At 33.3% G+C, this 22,974-nt stretch overlaps 2 protein-coding genes across 3 annotated transcripts in view; one reads left to right on the forward strand and one right to left on the reverse strand.

Moving 5' to 3' along the window:
* LOC101211260 (mitotic spindle checkpoint protein MAD1) overlaps positions 1-11,495 on the forward strand; it is a 28,816-nt gene extending 17,321 nt beyond the window's left edge. The window contains exons 12-16 of one of the 2 annotated variants that reach the window (XM_031885961.1): positions 1,709-1,796; positions 1,903-1,972; positions 2,175-2,303; positions 2,887-2,925; positions 11,006-11,495. In XM_031885961.1, coding sequence (XP_031741821.1) covers positions 1,709-1,796; positions 1,903-1,972; positions 2,175-2,303; positions 2,887-2,925; positions 11,006-11,095 — 416 coding nt within the window. In that variant the 3' untranslated portion in view covers positions 11,096-11,495. Of the gene's footprint in view, positions 1-1,705; positions 1,797-1,902; positions 1,973-2,174; positions 2,304-2,886; positions 2,926-11,005 lie in introns of both variants that reach the window. The other variant, XM_004142312.3, reaches the window with a different exon arrangement.
* Positions 11,496-16,350: 4,855 nt separating this feature from the next.
* LOC101218854 (proteasome subunit beta type-7-A) lies at positions 16,351-20,782 on the reverse strand. Its single transcript, XM_011657660.2, has 9 exons — positions 20,632-20,782; positions 20,159-20,323; positions 17,815-17,956; positions 17,626-17,722; positions 17,474-17,543; positions 17,293-17,397; positions 17,056-17,154; positions 16,865-16,952; positions 16,351-16,753 (listed from the first exon to the last, which is right to left on the reverse strand). The coding sequence occupies exons 2-9, from the start codon at positions 20,300-20,302 to the stop codon at positions 16,677-16,679; spliced, it is 822 nt and encodes a 273-aa protein (XP_011655962.1). The 5' UTR covers positions 20,303-20,323; positions 20,632-20,782; the 3' UTR covers positions 16,351-16,676.
* Between the last annotated feature and the right edge of the window lie 2,192 nt (positions 20,783-22,974).

Consider the following 22,974-nt stretch of genomic DNA (forward strand, 5'->3'; position numbering starts at 1 on the left):
CAACTTCGAAATGATCAACTTAAGGTTGGCGCTCAACTTGAAAAAACTATTGGAACCATGGAGAAGCAGCACTCAAAGATAGTATTATATCACTTCAATAACCGCCAGTAAAATAGAACAGAATGAAGGTGACAAACAGTGAGAGGGAAGCATCCACAAGCCTTGATTGAAAAGTATATCCTTTGGATAAGAGGCAACAAAAATTTTGAAGAAAGAATTAACGGAAAACATTCTTGCAGGCTAGCAAACTCCTAACTGTTCCTCTTCTACGTGATGTGAAAAAGTAGGATTAAGTGAGAAGAGACAGGTCCTTCAACCGAGATATATCGACAGTTGACAGATATTCGGAGAAAAATCACAGATATCACATATAGAAATATTGGGATTCTTTCAATGAAACTTCAGAATTTATTTAAGTAATGAACTATAAATTTAAGCACATAAATAAATAATTAGAGGTCAAATATGATTAGTAATAAAATAAAAGATAATAATGTAGATCAAAAAATTAATATCGAGTGAATAAATGCACTGAATGTTGATGGGTGAGCAAAAGTTAGATCGGTGTTCTTTGCACAAATAAATATGATTAGTAATAAAATAAACGAAAATATTGTTCAAAATAATCTTACAGCTACCTGTTTTTGAATAATAAATAATAAAACTAGAGTATACTAAATAAATAAAATAGGTAGTAGAGATTTTTTCAAATATAGCAAAATAAGCCAACTTATTTACAAATATAGCAAAATATTACTATCTTCATCATTAGACAGTGATAGGTAGACAATAACATTTTGCTACATTTGACATATTTTCAACTATTTTGCCATTTAAAAAAATGATCATTATTATTACTACAAAAAGATATAGTACTAAAATAAATAAAATATGAGAACAAGATAATGAGGTGGTAGAAAAGAAGAGTGAAAAAGTGAGGAGAAGACAGAAAAATTTAAGATGTATGTATTGTCTCACATCGAAAATTTTACCAAAGGTGTGGCAAACAGAATAAATACTTCCCTCACCTTTTTAGTGTATTGTGCTATTGTGCCATATGTAATGGGCTTATAGTGGTTGGTATAACTCTGGAAAGTTATCAAAATGTTCGTTTAAATGTTGACATGTTGTCACTAATATGTGTTTCAGCAATATTTTGATTATATCAGCGATATATTGCAATATTAAGGAAAAAAGATTTTACCCCGCATATCTTTATCAGTGAGTGAGTTTTAGCGATATATAGCTGATATTTTGACAATTTATCGTGAGTTTTTTCATCCTTGATTAGAACCAAAACCGCTTTTCATCAAAGAGAATCTGTTTCAAACATATATCTTCATCCACATTTAGCTAAAAGGACATACTTTTTAATTTCAACTGACTAATGCTGAGACTGCATTGTGCTAGAAACGGATTCCCATTTCCTTAAATGATTTATCTTGTTGCCATTCTTGCATTCCCAGAAAAATAAACGTATTATTCTTCACTTCCAACATAACTTAGGTAGTCATAAACTCATTAAAAAGATTGATACATAATTAAGTTAAAGAGGGATCTAGTATCTGTCTCTATGATTTTTAATTGCTATGCAAGTAGCCTTGTGTCCATCCTTCCAAAGTATGAAAGGATTATATTCTTAAATTATTATTTGACATTAACCAACACAATTTTCACTTTGGTGTATTCACACATTAACCTATAGGAGATGCTGGAAAGCTCGTGGATTCATATATATCCGGAAAAATAATGCAGCTCAAAGAGCAGATTGCAACACTTGAAAAGCGTGAAGAGAGGTCAGTGCTTGGTGGATGTAAAACGAACTAGTTGTAGAACTTGACGAACTTTCGTTTTCTAATTTCTTTATTTGATGGAGCATTTTCTGATACTACTACTACACAGGTATAAGACTGTTTTTGCGGATAGAATTTCAGTGTTCAGAAGGGCTTGCTGTGAACTTTTTGGCTACAAGGTATTTTCTCTTCTAGAACTAGGATCATTTTGTATTTGTGCTTTGCTTCTATATAAAATTCAAATCGTAATGGATAGTCTTCAAATAACTTTATTAGGACTTGCAACTGATAATTGATGTTTGACTATGTTGTGTTTGTACCTACTTTCATTTTGTACTCTTACTTTCATTTTGTACTCAAATCGTTAAGTAATATTTTCAGATTGTGATGGATGAACACCAACGAGCTGATGGTATTCCGGTTACACGGTTTACCCTCCAATCAATATATGCACAAAGCGACGATGAGAAACTCCAATTTGAGTATGAATCTGGAAATACAAATATTTTGGTATGATATAAAATTTTCTACAAATTCATCTTTCGTTCTTTTTTTTTTTTAACTGGTTTGGTCTGTGCAATGAATGAAAGAGGTGATAAGATTGTGGAGTATGCATCATTTATGATAGATTTTTGCTGGATTTATCCCAAATTGTTTATTTTTATTTTTTTAATTCTAACCAATTTATTTTAGTATGAAAATGAGTTTCTTCAAAATAACTTTTGGTATCACAAATTATAAAATAAATACGTTTTTTTTTTTAATCTTAGGTACTTTTCCTTGTTCCTTCCCTTCTGTCCCTAAATTTCAAAAATGATATGTTTTTCCTAGATTTTGAAAATTGTTCGAAATATTCTATTTAGCCACGCTAACTAAAACTAAAAATTGAGCTTATTTGAAGTGTTTTGGAAGTGTGAGTAAACTACCCGTAGGACTAAAAAGTATTTATCCCAATTTTATATTAGATTATGGTTGAAGTTTTTTCCCTGTGTTTCGTCGGATGATCTCAAGCCCACTTCAGATTAATTGCCTTTTGTTTTGTTTTGGATTTCAATTTCTAATATGTCAATGCATTTATTCTATTTTGTAACAGGTGAATAACTATACCTCTCAACCTGAGTTATCTCGTCAGGTATGCAAATTAGTTCTGATTGCTTGCTTTTTTATTTTCTTTTCTCATGCCTAACACTGGTAGAGGCTATGTAGCATTTTTTTCCGAGTGAAAAAGTTGATTCATGAATGACATAAATTAATTAATGCATTACATGATTAGAGGTTCTAGGGATATGATGATTGGTGCTATGGAGGTGTCAACCTAGTTGAGATGTCTGGGTGCGCCTCCTGATCCTATAGGTTCCCCTTTCTTTTTCTTTTTATTGCTCTCTTTGTATAAATCTCTTGTACTTAGAGTTCTTATTAATAAAAAAGAAATTGGCTTCGTTTAAAAAAAATGATTAGAGGTTCTATTATCAGTAATCATCTATTGACTTGAAGGGTAATGAAAATATGATTATCTGACTGAATTATTATAGAGCATTACACAAAATAAGATAATTAGAAGGATAAAATATACTTCTGGTCCAAGAAATTTACACAGTTTCCTATTTGGTCCATACATTTTCAAAACTCACTTTTGGTTCTTGATTTTTGAATTTTTTTTCTATTTTGTCCTTGTGGTTTCGAGAGTGAAATTGGTGTACACATGGTTGAAAGAATAGCTCAACTTTATTACATCTCATCAAAGGGGCAAGTTACCTTCATATTTGTAGGAGGAAGGCATCAACTAAATCTAACTAAAACAGTTACAACAGAATTAAAAGCTAACTAATCTAATCTTTAATCTAAATAAAAGTAGAAAAGGCAAGGATAGGATTAAAACACCATCCAACTTAATACAAACTCTAAACAAGAAATAAAACAGCCAAGTGTCACGTGGTTAATTTTTCAAGCTAACCAATGTGCAGCACAATGGTGTGGAGAAGCACCAATGTAAGCCTTGACAAGTTAGAGTTGAAAGGGACTTGAGAAAAGGAAGAAAAGTAGGCAAAGTGATGAGAGAGTTTGAGAGAATGTGTGTACAAGAGCTTTATTAGAGAATTCTAAATGATACTTACAAATGGAACCCCTTAGGGGTATTTATACAAGTTGTACGTCGGCATTGGACCCCTAAACCGCCTGAATAGGTTCGGTTAAATTACTTCTAGAGACTTCCCTGTTTTACATGACACTACTTGATTGACATAGAAGGTTTCTCGAGCGTCATGGAAGGTTCTGGAGGCGTCTGGGTTTGTCTTGTGCATGCGAAGCTTCTTGTTGCTTCCGTCTCCCGCGCGCGCGTCCCACTCATCGTCAAGTCATTCATCCGTCATCGTATCTTCTAGAAACTTCGAGAGGCTTGACAAGTCTTCTATGGCGCGCACTTTCGCCATGCACGTCTGGCTCTTGTGCGCATGGAAAGGCCGCGCGCGTCTACCTGTGTCTTGCGCGTGTGCGCGCCCATTGTGTTCCAGGGTTGCACGCACATTGCATGGGTTGTGTGTGGCTGCCCGTTGGCTCCAATGGGTGTGTCATGGCCTTGGCGTGACTTTTCCTTATTTCCTTGGGTCCTTGGACTGTGTAGGGCTAGTTTGGCTCCTCTTGGGCTATGCTAAGGAGCCTTAATTCTGAAAAAAATTTGGGGTCAAATTTTGGGGTGTGATACCATTGCTGTATATTTTGATTCAACACTTGAACGTGATTTTTCTTCTTAGTCTTCCACGAAACCAAATTACCTCCAACAAAAACACAATTCCCAGAAATCGATCTTCTATCTTCTTTTGATCCTGCTCAATCAACATCTGAAAAGCATTCAATGTTTATATGACCATGATCTTTATATAAGATTCCATGTTTGGATGCAGCCTTAAGGTAACATAATTTGTTCTACTGCATTTGAATGTTCCATTGTAGGTGAGGTCATCAACTGACTCACAATGCTTACTGAATAAGCTATGTTTCAACGTGTTATTGTAAGATAATTTAACCTTCCAACTAGTCTTCTATATCTCTCAGGATCCTCAAATGGTTCTCCATCTTTTAATACTTATAGACCAAGCATTGTCGGAGTACTGCATGACTTGGCTTCCAATTTTTTTTATCTTAGATAGAAAATCAAGCATATATTTTCTCTTTTCTTCATTCCAAACTGCTCAAGTGCTTTACTAAAGTTTACAAACCATGCACGTAGACTCTGCCTCAATCCATACAATAATTTACGAAGGCGACATGAGCATCAAATCCAGTTAGTTGCTCCATATAGACTTCCTCTTGAAGATCACCGTGGAGAAAGACATTTTTAATGTCAAGCTGATAGAAGTAAGCTTAGCAATAGGGGAGTGTATCAAAATAATCAACCCTATACGTCTAAGCATAACCTTTAGCCACAAGGCGTGCTTTTAAATGAGTTATTGATACATTAGGATTAATGTAACGACTCAACTTTTTATACTAAGCTGAGGTAATTACTCAAAAGATCAATAGCAAATGACACTTGCTTGAAAAGAGGAAAAATAAAATTTTAATGAAATTTATATTACATAAATATTTAAGACATAAAATTTAAAATTTTAGTAAAATAATGTGAAAGCATGACCCGCGCGGGTAACAATTTTTTTTAAAAAATAAAATAAACCTAAATAAATATGTTGACAAACAAAATCTTGAAAAAGTGATTCATAAACGTGGAAGCAGAATTATGTCCCCTAATGGCATGTCACAAATTCTTCTTGTCGCTCATCAACTTTTCTCTACCTTTACCTGTACCTGAAATATTAAACATAGAAAATGATGAGTATAAAAATATACTAAAAAAGGGACCCACTACTAGTCTCGTTGGGTGTCTGTTTACTTTCTATTAAGATTTTGTGAGAAGGTACCTGAAACTATCGTGTGCCCGATAAAACACACAATCTAGCGATTTCGAAGGAACACTCTCATCTATTGGTGACCTAAAGGAACACCTACGATATTGAGTTGTAACTGACCCATCAGATCACTCATAAAAGTTATCATGATAGATTGGTAGTCCCGTCGAACACACACAATCATAAAAAGGTGGTGATTTTGAGGGACACCTATATGGGTACAATCTTAATAGACAAAGTTAACAGAGCACTCATCCATAGCATGTAGCATATCATAAACATCATAGACATGTATAACTATTAATCATAACGTCCTTAATCATGTGATTAATATATTATGTAGCATAAACATCATAAACATATCAATCATCATCATCATCATAACATAGTTTGAGTTAGACATAGCATCTTAATAGACAAAGTTAACAAAACACTCATCCATAGCATGTAGCATATCATAAACATCATAGACATGTCATAACTATTAATCATAACATCCTTAATCATGTGATTAATATATTATGTAGCATAAACATCATAAACATATCAGTCATCATCATCGTAACATAGTTTGAGTCATCATCAATATAACATTAGTCGTCACCATCATCATAGTCATCATCATCGTATTATGCATTTTAGGTACCTTCAATGCATAACCATAAATACATGCAAGCTCTTAAAATTTAATTTGAAGGTTCAATAGTAGAATCTCTTACTTGGGATTAGCTAAAAGTATTCCTTTGCTGACAATAAAAGTTCTTCAATTAATTCAATCCTAATCATATAAGGAAATTTCAATATCTTAATTAACAAAATTAACAATTGGCTTTCATTAAAAAATTCTCCAAAATTAACTTACTGAAAGTTGAGGTTGAAACCAATTGAACCTTAATTGAAAAATTTATCATTTAAATCTTCAAATTTGCCGAATGAACTTTTCAAAAGCATGCACCAGAGGATTATCTTAGTGAAGAAGATAAAAAACCTTTTTTTTTTTTTCTTTCTCTTTTCCATTTGAGCATTTCAATGTTATTTATATACCTAAATAATAATTTTATTTATCATTATTATTTTCTTTTCCTTTTCTTTATATATATATAATTTTCAAATCTTCAACAAAATTTTCACCCTTCAATTTAATTAAATAACATCCAAATTATTTAATAAATTTCAATTTCCACAAAATCAAATAATTTCCACACCTTTACTTAAACCTCAAAACATACAACTAAATCAAATTCTCAACAAACACCACAAATTCAAATCCTCTAATTAATTAAATATTCATCCAACAAATATCTAATTAGTTCCAATGTCCACAAAGTCAAATAATTTTCAAAATAAATGCCCAATAAATTAAAAAAAACTAAGATAATTAATTCCAAAAATTATTTTAATTTTCGGGGCGTTACAATTAACTTTAATTGCAAACACCCATTTGAACCCATTTGAACCCAATAGTCTTCTTTCATGCACGAAGAGACACTAAATCTCAAGTACCATTATCATCCTAGGCATTCACCTCTTCAATCATTGTACTGCTTCATGAACAGTCTTAGATATCGAGACAGAGTCAAGAGATTGAACAAACGAACATGTAGGAGATGATAATTGGTCATAAGATACACATGAAGCAATAGGATAAGTGCAAGAACGTTTACCTCTACGAAGAGCAATGGGAAGCTCTTTACTTGGTCCTAGATCCGATCGAGAACAAAGAGTATAAAGAAAAAGAGTATTAGGGGTAGACGTTGGAGGAGACCGATCGTGAGAGTATAAAGAAAAAGATCATCCTCCTCCTCCCCTGATTTTTACTAGGCAAAAGGGTAGTGAGAAATTTATCCTTAAAGAAAGTAACGTCTTGAGATACAAATCTATTCAAACTTGGACAATAACATTTGTGCCCTTTTTTAACACGAGAATAGCCTAAGAAAATGCACTTCAAAGACTTGGAGTCTAACTTTGTCAAATTAGGATGAACTTCTCGAATAAAACAGGTACAATAAAATATTTTATGCTCAATAGGAAACACTGTTTTTGTTGGAAAGAAAACATGATAAGGAATTTGACGTTGAAGAACAGACAAAAGCATTCGCTTTATACGAAAACAAGTTGTAGAAATTGCATCAACCCAAGAATGCTTTAGAACATGCATTTGTAAGAATAATGCCCGTGCAGTTTCAAGAAGATGCCTATTCATCCATTCCGCATTGTCACTTCTTAAGGTTTTAAGGCACACACCGAACTGTGTTCGAATTTCAGCATTGAAATTACAGAAATGAGAAAGTAACTTAGAACAACTTTTCGTAAAATATAACCAAGTCATGCGAGAGTGATCATCAACAAAGGTAGCAAAATATCGAAATCTAGTTTTGGACACGATTGGGCATGGACTCCACATATCATAATGAACTAACTCAATGGGGGAACTAGCCCGTTTATCAACTTGAGGACTGGAGCTAAGACAATGAAATTTGGCAAATTGACATGAGTCACAATTTGATGAAGACAAGTTATGGAACTGAGGACAAAACTTTCTCAAGACTGAGAGAGATGGATGACCAAAACGATGGCATCAAAAGGAGAAACAATTCTAGAACAAGCAACGGTTGTTTATGTGAAGACTTGGTGATCAAAACTGTAAAGTCCTCCAGAATTATGTCCTTTCCCAATAATCTTCTTTGTTGTGAAGAAATTCAACCAATAATCTTCTTTGTTACAAGTTCTTGAAACAAGCAATAGCCAGGATAGAATGAGAAACAACAATTAAGGTCGTGAATGGTTTGATTAATAGAGATCAAGTTAAATGACAATTGAGGTAAATGGAGGACAAATGACAGAGAAAGGGATGGGATGAGATTTACAGTTCCAGATCCAGTAACAGAAGACTTCGATCCATATGGTAGGATACCACTGGTAAGCGATGTAGATGACAATGTTGTAGAAAATAATTTGGGATTACCTGTCATATGAGCAGTAGCATTGGAGTCGATAATCCATTGCATAGAGGAGGAAAAGAGACAATGATTCATGTTACTTGAATTAGCAATGGTTGTAATGGGGGCACATGCCAATGATTCGTTGAGTTTTGGTACTTTTGAGATTTAGTAGACAAACCGTAGATGGAACCCGCAATTGAGCCAAATTAGACATCACTGTGGGATGTTGTTCGGCCATAGGATAGTAACTATTGGTGATACATAATTAAATTTGCCTTCAACCACTAGCTTAAGCTTTTGGGTGAATTGGTGGTTTAATATGGTAACAGAGAAGGTGGTCCTGGGAGGTCTTGCATTGTCATTTCCTCCCCAATTAAAATTGATTCCACTTGTTGGGCCTTTCAAATATTTCAAGCCCACAAGAGGGAGTGTTGATGATATATAATTAAATTTGTCTTCAATCACAAACTTAAGCTTTTGGGGGAATTTGTGGTTTAATAGTAACAACCACACTAAATGAGCAAAAGACAGCCACAGAATGAGCAAAAATAGCCACAAAGTGGAACAGAACAACCACAACCCCTAGAAACAATTGAATTTTCTTCAAATATCATCACACTCGAATGGATTTCAATGGAACCGAAGGCACAAACTGAACGAAAACCAAGATCTGAGAAGCTTCTAACCAATGGAAGCCCAAATTAGAACAAAACAGAAATAAACCCAAAGAACAAAAGGGTATTTTTTCCAAAGAACCTCACACATGATTGGGTATTAGAGGAACCAAATACATAGACCAACCGGAAAACACAAATGAAGACAAACCCACGAAGCACGAACGGAACCTCCCATGCGTTCCCACGCACTGATGCATGGGGGATGAGACAACCTCTTCTAGCAACGCATGAAGCTCACGTGCAGCTTCTTCCTGCAAGTGGCTCACTCAAATAGGGTCGGACGGTGGCTGTGCTTCCTGAGGTGGGTGGTGTCAACACACGGCCACTCGAACTTAGTGAAACTTAAACCCTAACGAAAACCCTAACTAAAGACTAATAAGCTCCTGTAGTTGCATATATACTCTAACAAATAGGTCCTTCATTATATCTACTTTCGGCCATCAACTTCATTGGTGACAAGGTAACAAGACAATTAAGGCTAGTTAAGTGTATGTAGGATAGGCCTACAAGTCAACTAAAAGTTTAAAAGCCTATTAAATCGATGGGGTTAACGATGCAGCTTGTAAACTTTTATTTACAAGAATATCCTTCCATATTAATATTTTAGTAAACAGGTTGGGTTGGGTTGAGGGGTATTTTGTGACCAACCTAAATTTTTGGGTTGGTTGGGTTGGCTGGGTTGGCAACCAAATGATCAGAGAAGCATTCCAACCCAATCCAACCCTAAAAATATGGGTTAGAGAAACAAGTGGTTCACTTGTCCCTAAAATTATTTGTAGCAAAGTCGGAGGTTCTATGTTTGAACTCTTGTAAAGCCATTTCCTTCCAATTAGTTTTTATTTCCATTTGTTGGGTCTACTTCAAATTTTAAAACAATGAGTGGAGGGAAGTGTTGAAGTATTGATATGATTAAATTTACCATAACTGTTTTATTGTTGCAATTTAACATGTATGGTAATCTGAACACTGGACGATTTAAATGAATATGATAATCCAAAACTTCAGGCATAGATGAATCAAGAATAACTTTCTTGTTGAACCTACTAACCTTAAAATTAAGGGCAAGCCGAATGACAACCAAAGTTACAAACAGCAAGAAGACACAAAAATAGATGTAAAACCAGCATCCAACGGACAAACAAAATAGAGGAATGGTGTCACAGCTAGAGAATAATGGCGCTAGGAGGACAAAACGTAAATGGTCAACATCTGGGTGCCTTGGTTGTTGCGGTTTGGTGGCAAACAAAGGCTGTGGATATCAGTGTAGGCTGAATCGATCGATGACGCATATTGAACAATCGAAACTAGGCCTAGGAGTTATTTTCACTAAAATACCATCTAAAATATTAAGAGAAATATAATGTCTTGTTCATAAAGTTTCTTGAGTAGAAAACACACCTATTGCACAATTAATCTTACAAGTGAACAAAGTGTCACGAACATGACAAGATGTAGTCCAAGTTAGCCAAGAACATTTACTTTTCAGAATTTGTTTTTTGTAATGTATCATTTGCATCTCGTTACATGTTTAATAAGATGGATAAGATCAGCTGATTCTCACGTTGCATCATGAACTTCGTAAAACAATATCCAGTTGATCATATTATTTATTTATGGTGTAATTGCTTTACCGTATGATTAATAGTTTACAGATAGTGTAGGAGTGATGGTTAGATTGTCAATTATTGCAGGTTGAGATATTTATCCGAAAGATGAATTCAATACCAGCTTTTACTGCAAACTTAACTGTGGAGTCGTTCAATAGGCGGACACTTTCATAATGACACATTCCGCATTTTCAGAGAGCTACAGAATTCCATTTTGCAAATCCTTGAGTTCTTCCAATGTAACTCATCGTGACTCAGTTTTAGGTGGAAGTGATTTTGTGTTTCTGGGTCTGTTCTCTACTAAACTTATTTCATATTTGTCTCTGAACCGAGCTCATGTTTGGAGATTAGATGTAGATGAGAGATGGGAAAAGTGAATGTAATATTGTTTTACTATTTACCTTTCATTTGATTGGAAATAGGGAATATGTTAAAGTGTGATTACAACTTTGCTTCCAACTTGGTTATCTGTAAGCCAGTTGAACTTTTCTTGTAATATTCTTTGGTGATCAAATCGATGTTGGAGTATCTAATCTACATTATTGAAAACTTGCATTAATGAGTTTGAAAGAAATTGTATTCCTAAAACATTAGGTTGGAATGGATTACTTCTATGAATTTTCAATTAAAATTTGTGCTTTATTGTTTTTGAAAAATGACCAAATAGATTTTTCTCTTTTGAAAAATGGTTAAATGTGGAGGTTTCTACTATATAGCCTATATGTATAGGTCTAATTACATGATGAGCCTGGACCTACTCTATTTTACATAAAATAGAAGGCACGATGGGCTTTTATTTTGCAAGAAAGTTCTACCCAAATGACCAAATAACCCCTTATTTATATATATTTTTTTTTTGAAAAATAGTGGAAAACGAAGACGTCTATGCCAACTGCAGAGGTGGAGTATCTGTTTTTTTCCAGACATACATGGATATTGAATATATAAGCACCAAAGTAGTGTTCTTATATATTGATATTGAAAAAATGATTACAAAACAAAGAACTGATGAGATCAATTCTTGAACAACTAGCAATTTAACCAGAAACGAACAAAACCAGAAATTGCCCAAACAAGGATGATAGAATCTCCCACCCTTTCTTTCTTCCCAACTCTCAATGAATTCACAGAATTCTTACTCACAAAAAGTCTCCCTCTCTCCCCCCTTATACTTCCCTTTGATTTCGTTCCTCATTCGAGTGTGTATTTACATTTTTATCTCCTACAATATTTGAATATAATTGGAGGTTTAATAATACCTTCCCTCTCCAAAACCACTGTGTCCTCAAGGTGGAAGTTCGAAAACTATTGATTAAAATCGTCAGTCTTCTCAGGTAGCCTCATGTGGTGGTAGCCCTTTCCAACTGAACTAATGGTTCTTCCAATTTGAAAAGTAAATTTATTTTGGTTGGATTGTTTCTTTTCATATAAGTCAATCATTTTTGTGTCGCAACATTGTTCAATATGTCTCAGTACATATTATTTATTGTCATAAATAATATTGCAAGTAGCAACACTGTATGTAAAAATGTTGTCAAGTTATTTAAATATGGTTCCATCTTTTTCTTGTCATGAAATATAATTTTATCGAGATCTATTTACTATCCTTATTTACTTTAAGATTCTTATGAGTACTCATATTCAAGATTTCTTCTTTAGTATCCATATTTTTAACTGAGACATTAATTGACTACTTTTTTAAGGATCTTTATCTTTGGAACTCATCCGTCTATCGCACTTCCAAGCATGCAATAGTGACAACTTGTTGCACAAGGATATCATTTTTAGATGGTGTCTTTGTAACCACTATAGTTGGGTCATTTTCTTACGATTGTAAATGTTCTGTAAATGCATCTGCATTTGATTTGTAACATTTTACAAATGAGTAATCTTTTGAACTTTTAGTTCAAACCAATTTGTATGATAATTAAAATGAGACAATGTTTGTGCATTTCATTCAATTTATTTTTTCAACATTTCTTAATTTCTCCCCCTAATTTTGGAAAATATGTCTCATTAATGAAAACTAGCATGCAAATTGTACAATAAATACATCACCCATTAAGGGTTCAAAGTATTTATTAATTGATATGATATTAATTTCAAAATAGAGTTTAATTGTTTCATCATTTTAAACATGATCTTAAATATTTAGAAACTTTTCTATTCGAACAGATATAAGCTACAAAATGTTCATCATTTATCCCAATCAATTATTGAATGTTTAGAATACAAACTCACTAGCATTTCTAAAACCAAATAATAAGTATTTTGATGACGATCAATATGATGCACCAACAAGAATCAATAAACCATGAATCTCTTCCAAAAGTATGAGATTGAATTTCAATTTTCGCTAGTGAAAGTTTGATAATGAATCTCTGAGAACAAGACACCTCTTGACAATTTATTATCCAAGAATTTTCTAGTTCTTCAGTAGATATCAATACATTTTTCAAAAAGGTTAATTTCACTAATGGCCATATCAAATAAAATTATTTTTGAATCAATGAACTTCAAGCTCATTCTTGCGTATACTTCAATGACACGAATTATATGTGTAATATAATAAGAAGTAAAAGTAGTAGACAAATTTTCCATATGCACTTCCTGTAGAAGATTAATTATATACAGTATATGAATATCATATATTATTCTTATTATAAATTTCTCTAGCTGATATCGCACACCTCTCAATTTACTGAATTTTTCTTACAAGAGAATAGAGTATATCAATTATAAATTTTGCTCATCCAACCAGAATAATATTTTTTTCTTCCAAATTTTTTAATCAAGACTATCAAGTCTTCAACTTAATATTATATATACTTGATTTTTCTCTTTTAAGCATTTGAATGTTGGATGTATTATCGACTTTTAAGTATAATATGGATAGATGTATTATATGCCAAAAAAACATAAATATTAATTATTCTTATTTCGTTTAGAAGATTGAAAAGAAACCCAAATATGACCCAATAGATTAAGAGGTCATTGTAACAAACTTGTAACATTCCATTAATATCATATATGAGAGGTTAAAATGAATGTTAATATCTCTTCGGGAGATATAAATAATTTCTCAATGTTTGCTTTTGTGCATCGTTCTCATTTTTATCATTAAAGATTTTAATTTCTCAGATAGACTCTTAATGTATGACAAGTACAAAATTATTGTATCTTTTCCAAAAAAAAATTTGGAAAATAAAATTCTCATATAAATATATAGGTGATTCCAATATAATAAATACTTCTTCACTATTAAAATAATTTCCATTTTAATTACTAAATATTGCAACATTCACTTCAGGGAATGCTATTAAATTATTTGATCGAAATTTACCATTTTTTTTATAAAAACATATGCTCAGTATCTAATATAATGTTTCAAACTTTCTCTCTCAAATTATTATTGCAAGAGCAAAGATGTTTCGACATGTGCAACTACAGATGCACGATAAAAACAATAAGCACTAACTAATTTATGTAACTTTAGGTGCATTAGATCAAAACTGGATTTAAGAAGTAATTAACTATTATACATAATGAAGCTAGAACAAGAAGTCGAGGCGAGAGATGGAAATGAAAAACATGAACAAAAACGAGAAACTTGAGCGAGAATGAGTTTTAGGAGTGAGAATATTACATAATCGATCTGAAAACTCTTTTTGACTTTTTTTTCAAGATGTCAGGAAAACATATGTTTTTTTTCCTTTTCTTTTGTTCGTTATGGGGGTACATGGGAGGCCGAGGAACAATGCTAAAAGGGTGGCTTTTTAGAGAGTATCATATTACCATGAAATATAGTGATTTGAGATGTATAGTATATGATGCGACAAAGGTTACTTCATTGTGATTCAACATCATAATAAAGGGTAAGTATAAGTTAGATTGGAAATGTCCTGCAGCTACAAAAAAAAAAACGATGATGAGGATGTTAAAATGTATCTAAACCTATTTTCATTAGTGTTGAGGTAATTAATACTAATTCAATTTGTAGGAACCCGTTAATAAACATGAACCAATGCTGATAGTTGTTAGCCTTAGTGACGAGCCCCAAATTTTCTCCCATTGACCGTCTTTATGGCTAATGACTCCATGAAGTCTTTGGATTTGCATAAGTCCTAACAATATCTACCTGGAAGAAGGGTAGTGTACACACTAACAAAGATGACGATGTTGGTAATATGATTAAAGGAATGGAGCATATTTAAAATGCATCTTCTGAGACATTGTTGGGAAAAAGAAGTGTCTCGAGTGGCGACTGATCCACCAAGTACAAATTTACATCATTGAATCTTGCATCTTGGTACTCACAATGTGCCTTGATGGGTAGAGACAACAACGCATAGAGTTTTCAATCATTGTTCCATAGTCATGCAAGCATAGTTATCACTGTGCAAACACTTGAAGTGAACCAAATTTCTTTTTCAAGAATGATGTGTAAATGAGATTGTCCATTATGGCCATCAAAGAAAATTTTATGTTGCGTGAAGGAAAGTCAAACAAAAGCCTATATAGTGTGGAGATATTCACGAAAGTTGGAAGTGGACAGTACGTGCAGCTAGAATGTCGAGCTGTAATATATTCAAAATCAACAAGTACGTAGCTGGGCACACTTGCTCCATTGAGGTTTCGAATCAAGGTCATCGCTAGGAAGTGCATTCGTAATTAGTCAGCCTATCAAGGACAAATTTAGAGTGTGTGGATTAGCGAAACTGTGCCATATAATGGAGGTCTTACGACAGGATTACGTTAACATCAGCCATGATATGGTATGGGGGGCCAGAGAAACTTCGTTTGGGCTTGCAAGAGAAACACCAAAAAAATCATACAGTCTATTGCATGCATATGGAAAAGCACCTAATTTAGAGAATCCCAAAATTGTGTTTGAGATTGAATTAGAAGGTTCACAATACTTCCAGTATTTGTTTATGGCGTTGGCTCCATGTCTTTGAAGGTTTAAGAGTTGTCGACCGGTGACAATTGTCAAAGGGACTCATTGGAATGACTATAATATTTTAAAAGCTATAGCAATCCTAAACCAAACCTAAACTAATTTTGAAATGACTAAAGAATGTTTAAAGGTAATTTTGTACATAATAAAAGCTACCTTCACTATTTCAAAATCATTCAAAAAACAATTAAGCTGGAACATACACTAAGCCTCGGGTGAAAAGAGGATGAAAAAATGTGCCAGTTTAACGCACAAGAAAAATAGTTGCGAAGGTGAAAACCGCCTTTGAAGATTTAACGCACAAATGAACTGAATGTGGCTGTGAATATGAGACATTGCTTTCACTAAGATTGTCCCTTATTCTTATGCTTTGGCCAGGGTTCGGAGTTGCACCTTCCCTAAAGAAGCAACATATTAATTCAGAAAATTCAAATCTGAGAACCCACATCTTGTAATCGGTACCGATATTGACTACCGTATAAATCCAAGTTGATGGCTCTCATATTCATTTAAACATCAAAGATGTCAACGATCATACAAAGCTAAGTTGAAAAACTCTAAAGAAGTTGAGTGATTTGAACAAACTGGCTCTAATAACACCCCTCTTGGGCTGGAAATATTCGTATGTTTAAATCAAGTCGTTCACAACATCAACTCAAGGCCAAACTGAATTTTCTAATAATATCAACTTGAGAAAAGAGGGAAAGCAAAAAAAAGCAAGGTAAAAAAGAGTGAAAGGAAGAAAAAAACAATAGTTTGAAATTCCCCGGGAATTGCAAACCTATGTTTTCATCATTCTCACTCCTCCATAGCGTCGCCTCTTTCAATAACCTCCACCTTTTCTTTCAATGGCATAATCTTTGTCAGCAAAACCTCTGTAGTTAAAGAAAGCATGAGTCATTGGTAGAGCAATAGGGGAAGCAGGGGGCATGGAAAGAGAAACACAGCATGAAAGTATGTGAGAGTAGAGTAAAAAAATTACTCACCCGTTTTCTTGGGGAAGGAATAACCTTTCGAACTAACGTATGTTCGAGGATTTGGCAGGAGGTGATTTCTCAGATAATCCTTTTCGCCCTGCAACATAAAAAGAAATAAATGGACAATAATCACATACTTTATCGATGCAACTTTTCCCCTATTATCTATAAAGAAATCAAGACACCTTAAGATTACAAACCTTGGTAATAACACAAACATCAACGTTACTTCCACTCCCCAAATCATTAAATATCCCAGAACATATCGCCTCAGTTACAAGTCGAATCCCTTCATCCCTCTGCAACAAAGAATTTTTTTAGAAAAAGAGAAAAACCCACTAATCATCATGGCAGATAGAAAATGAAAGATAATTGCCACAACTAAGATCGAACATGTTGTCAAAATTATTCATGTCTATATAAGAACATGAACTTACAGTCAGGCCTTCTTTGTACTTGGATTCAAATACAGACATTGCAGCTAGAGAACCCGAACCCATTGTTGCAAATGGCAAGGTATCAGTAGATCCATGAGGATAAATCTGCAAATGAAATATTACATTAAGAGATGACTAGTTATGCAATCTAAAATTGTTTGCTTTCCAAGACAAAACTCACAGTATGTAAATGAGGTCCGGTAACATCAACCCCACCAAGCACCAAAGCGGCTGAAACATAACCTTGATAACTGGAAAAGACAATGGATTAGAAGACTTAAATCTTATGCTACAGATGTACGGAAAAAATCCCAATAGACAAAAATGCTATACCTAAAAAGGTGTTTCTTGAGAAGAGTCAATGCAGTAACAACCCTTGATTCTCTGCCAGTGTGATAGCGATGCAATTGCAATTGGGAGCTAACCATGTCTTAAAAAATGCAAGAATAACAGAAAATTAGTTTTGTTTGAGAAACAATATTGACAAAATTTAACTTGTAGTATCAACATATTCCCAATTACCTGTTACTGCCTCTGTATCAGCAGCAGTTCCAGCTCCACAACAATATATGTTTGGTGCCATGTAATGAATTTTCTCACAGTTTTTGTCAGCAACAATAGGCCCTTCAGTAGCACGTGTATCGGCCCCAAGAATAACACCATCCTGAAGCAAATCAGGAAATATTTAATAAAATATTATTTTGAATTTATAACGGAAGCTTCGGTGTATAATTTAACCAGACCAGACTATTCAATATCGATAAGGTGAATTGCTTAAATGGTTAGACCACTTGCATAAATGGCATTTAAGCCAAAAATAATAAAATATATAGCACAAGGATCAAATAATTGCATATATAGCACACAAATTAGTAAAAGACTAAATCTCAAATGCAGCCACCATTTTGGGTCTTCTTCTCAAATTTCTCTAATTAAAAGTTACCATTGATACTGGATTGCTACTATCAGTTGCTATCACGGTAGCTGCCAATGATAGCTTCTATCCATGATAGCCACTAGAGGGAAAACTTGGCATTTTAAAAAATTTTACGAGTTGACTATTCAACATTTTCTATTTTTGCAAATATTTTATCTTTGTGCTATATATTTTTGTTAATTAAATAGTGCTATTTTCCATAATTTTCCTAAATAATTTCTTCAGACGACAGGACCAGAAGATTGCACTTTTAGTACCATAAGACCCTTCCACCCAAAAAAATAATAATAATAACAACAAAATGTAGATTTGCTAGGATTCACTATATGCCTAGGCATTAGGAGACATTGGGAGAATGATGAGAAATTTCTTGTGGGAGGGGGTCAATGAGGGAGGATGGTCTCATTTAGTTAAGTGGGAGGTGGTGGTGAAGCTGGTAGGACTAGGAGGACTTGGGATTTGCTTGAGATTAAGTAATGAAGCTCTTCTAACACAATAGTTGTGGCAGTTTTTCATGGAGCACAATGCTTTGTAGCACAGAGTTATTGTGAGAAGGTTAACCACACCCATCTATCTGAGTGGGTTTCAGTTGGTGGGTCTAAGGACACTAAACTAGTTGAAAATAGAAATCTCTGGGAAGTTATTATCTCCAGATTTCTTTTCTTTTCTCAGCTGTAACTTGTTTCATTGGGGATGGCTGAAAGTTGTACTGATGAAAGGATCAACGTGTGGATGATAAGCCCCATTTTGCATTGTTTAGGTGGTTATGCCATCTCGCCTATAGGAGGTCACATTTTTTTTTATAGGAATCAAACATGTAAATTTCATAAAGGACCAAAAGGAACAACCTATGGGCAAGGGGTTGAGAAGACCAATCCCCAAAGAACTAGTGTAGAAGAGCCTTCCAATTGTTAAAAATCATGGATAGGCTATAGTTACAAAAGAAATTGGTGTAAATTGTGCCACCAAGTGGTTGTGTGTTGAAAAACTGTCCAAAAAGAATCATAATGAGCATACTTGTTTTCCATAAAAAAAATTGAACAGCCGACCTATAGGAGGTTGCATTAAGAGGCTTAATTTTTTCCTCCTTATTCAATCTCCTTAAAGGGTGGTTCGTCTTTCCCTCCTTTAAGAATTAAGACTACCAGGTCTCTAGCTAAGGGGTTTATCTTGCAATTCATTTTTCCATAATTTGTCCACCCCCTCTCCATCCTAAGTTGACAATGCTTTAACTTGAACTCCCAATGATAGTTTTTTTTATATGAAACATGTGTATTCATATAACAAAAAAGAACAACCTAAGGGCAAGGGACAAGAGGACCCTCCCCAGAAGGAACTAAAAAATGATGGTCTTCCAATTGTTGTATATCATTGAAAGGATATAATTAAAAAAGTGTTTGGTGTAATTTGTACTCCACCAAGAAGCTGTGAGTTGCAACACAGTCCAAAAAGAATCAAAAGAATTATAGCTATCTTCAAAAATTCTACTATTCCTTTCTTTCCAAATGCACCAGAAAAGGGACCGAGTAGCACATCTCCATAAGATGTTTCCTTTCGAGCTATAACCTCTAATGTTGAGCCCTTCAATCATCCAGCTATCAACCTTACTAGGAAGACAAAGCTCCAAATCAAAAATTCAAAACAAAGTGTTCCAAGCTTTCTTAGTGAGCTCCCAATGATAGTAACTCCACTCAAGCCAGCTTTGCTTCACAGTTTTATCTTCCAAGAGTTTTCCATTGGATGTGATATTTATAATTGAACATGGACGACGGATAGAGAGATAAAAGTGAAACAAAGAAAGGAACAATAAATTTTCCAAGTATTGCTAATGGTGGCAATGGATGTCTACAAAACTATTGAGTGAAAAAACAACATTTGGCAATCAAAAGATAGATGGGCCTACGCAACACCCTAAATGCAACTGATTACCTGGAAGATTAAACCTACAATGGTAGTTCCAGTCTTAAGGTAAGAGGGCGATTTAAGACCCTTCTTTGCAAGCATATCATTTCTTCTGCAGAGATCAAAACTAAACCCACTCTTGGGAGGAACATCAATTGCAGAGGTAGACATAGCTAAACTTTTCGAGTGCACCTGAAAAGTGGAAACAAAATAATCGAAATGAAAAGGGGGGGAAATCAATCCACCCCACAACTTGTAAAAATAATATAATTTCGAGAATCCAACAAAATAATTGTTTCTAAACAGTCTGAACCCGGTACACCCAGAAATCAAACATTTGGAAGCAATTCACAGTATAACCTACCGAAGAAAAAGATGAGAGATTGGTGTATTTAAAATTTAAAAAAAAAAATTGAGGTGCGACTCATAAATCGCAGGGGTGGGCAGATTATAATGAGATATCAGAAGAATCGGAAGATTTAGATTTGTAGAAATCCAACCTGAAATGAGGAATATTAAGGATCCAACCAGTCGGAGCAGCGAGACTTCGACTCAGCTTTTCTCGGTCTAAACACCAAATAACTTGCACACAAAGAAAATAATATATGTATGTATGTGTGGGTTTTGTTTTAAAGAAATTGTAAAAAGTTAAAAAAAAAATGGACAGAAAATTTACAAGTTTAGAAAATATTTGAATAGTTTTTCTATCCTCTCTTAAATAGTTTGTTTTTTTTTTAAAAAAAATTATTTTTAAGAAACCCCTTATTTTTATTTACAATTATATATTATAAATGCAGGAGGTTATCAATTTTCGTATAAAAGTCATGGTGTATTCATTCCGAATTTGATAATGGAACATATACTATAACATATCTTATCAACAGAGGTGTGCAGTGCTTTTGTAAGACATACTACAATTAAGTTCAGTTTTGTCTTCTCTATCATTCTTTTATATTGTTTTATTGTTCTTACTTCTTAATATGTTATCAACACGAGTCTCTACAATTTTATCATTTGCAAAAGTTAGATTATAATGGTAGTTTTTTTTTTTTTTTTGTATTGGTGAACATTGCATGAAATATTTCATGTAACATTATGCATAGTTTAAATGTTTGAGAATGTAATCTTTTATGCCTATTGATATGTTGTAATTTTACGTATTATGTTTACAAAATTATTGTTTGTTAAAATATTTTTAGTTGTTTGTTTCATCTTAATTTCTTTATGATTCATGAGATTGTTTGTGTTTATGATCTTTAGTAAGTTTACGGTTTGCATGATTGTTATTTCAATTATTCTAAAATCTATATATGTATAGTTTATGGATTCTTTATAATTTGTATCTATAATTTAATTATCTATTTTATATTAGTATTAGTTTGTAATTGTTTTATGATCTAAATGTTTTTATCAATTTACGTGTGCATGTTATCAAGTCGTTCATTATGGGTTTTGCTAGACTGTTTCACCATTGACATCTTTCTGTCTCAAACCGCCACCTAACCAACTTGGCTCTAATACCACTTGTCACAATTGCAACTTTTCAAACACGAGACGAGCGATTGTGCGGCATTTGTTCGATCCTATCAACAAGTCAGTCGATCGAAATCCAAAATTCGCAGACAAACTCAACTTACGATTCAACCTCCCATCACGTTTTTAAGAAAATGTTATAGAAAATGTGAGAGAGAAATAAATTCATTGAAATCGTTGTTAAAACAAGCATTGAAAACTATCAACTGCAATAAGAAAGCATAAATTGCAAAGAGTACGACAAGGCTTAGACAAGGATTCAACTACCATGTATCCTCTATAGTACATTTTGAACATTTTCAGTTGGTAGACTTGCATATGAAAATGCCGAAACGTCACACCCAAGCATTATGACTTGAAAATGAAAGCAACTAGCTAAACTATGTACAAGACATAAAGACAAGATAAATTGAGGGTATTCAGAGCATACGGCCATAGGTAAACACATCCTAGACAAGTATGTCCATTACATTTGGCGCACAGGTTCGAAATCAAATGTATGAGAATTAAATGACTGTGGGCTTATTTAATGGGGTTTTGATGCTTGGAAATTACAAATGTCTGTGTTTGGGGTGCAAGAATTGATAATCTTAATTTCTAACACTTATGTTTGGGTACTGGTTTTGAATTCCTAAGCTTAGCTAATCTTTTTTTTTTTTTTAATTGTACAATCTAAATTTATTGTTTACAAAATATTTAATTGATTTTTTTAATATTTTGTATATATAATTCAACTTCTTGACTTATTGAAATAACGATAAATTTTCAATTTATATAAGGTAAATTTTCTTTACAAAGTACTAAAAACTATTTTTATGAGTTGTCCTAGAATAAATTATGTAAAATATAATCAAATTAAATAAAAAGTAAATATATCTATTTAGAATGGTATGATAAGTAACAAATAATAAAATTTAAAGTTAATAATAAATTTCTATTGATTCCAATTACTTTATATAAACTCTAAAAACCAACCCAATCGAACTCAAAAGAATTTCATTTATTTGAAGCTAACTCATTCCAATTTTTGAATGTTGGAATTTATTAAATTTCAAATTTTGATAACTCTCATATTTTTAATATTTAATTGAAAACTATTTTTAAAATTGGAATATTCAATGCCCAATTTTGGTCGCCTCCCTTTCACGGATCTATAATTTTTAGTAAATCAGTATTTCAATCCATCATGCCATGATATGATATATAATTTTTAGTAAATCAGTATTTCAATCCATCATGACGTGCATGCCATGATATGATATATTCTTCATGAATCGTACACCAATCTTTGTAGTGTTTAGTAAGTAAAA

This window comes from Cucumis sativus, chromosome 5, assembly GCF_000004075.3.
Source record: "Cucumis sativus cultivar 9930 chromosome 5, Cucumber_9930_V3, whole genome shotgun sequence".
NCBI classification, from domain to species: domain Eukaryota; kingdom Viridiplantae; phylum Streptophyta; class Magnoliopsida; order Cucurbitales; family Cucurbitaceae; genus Cucumis; species Cucumis sativus.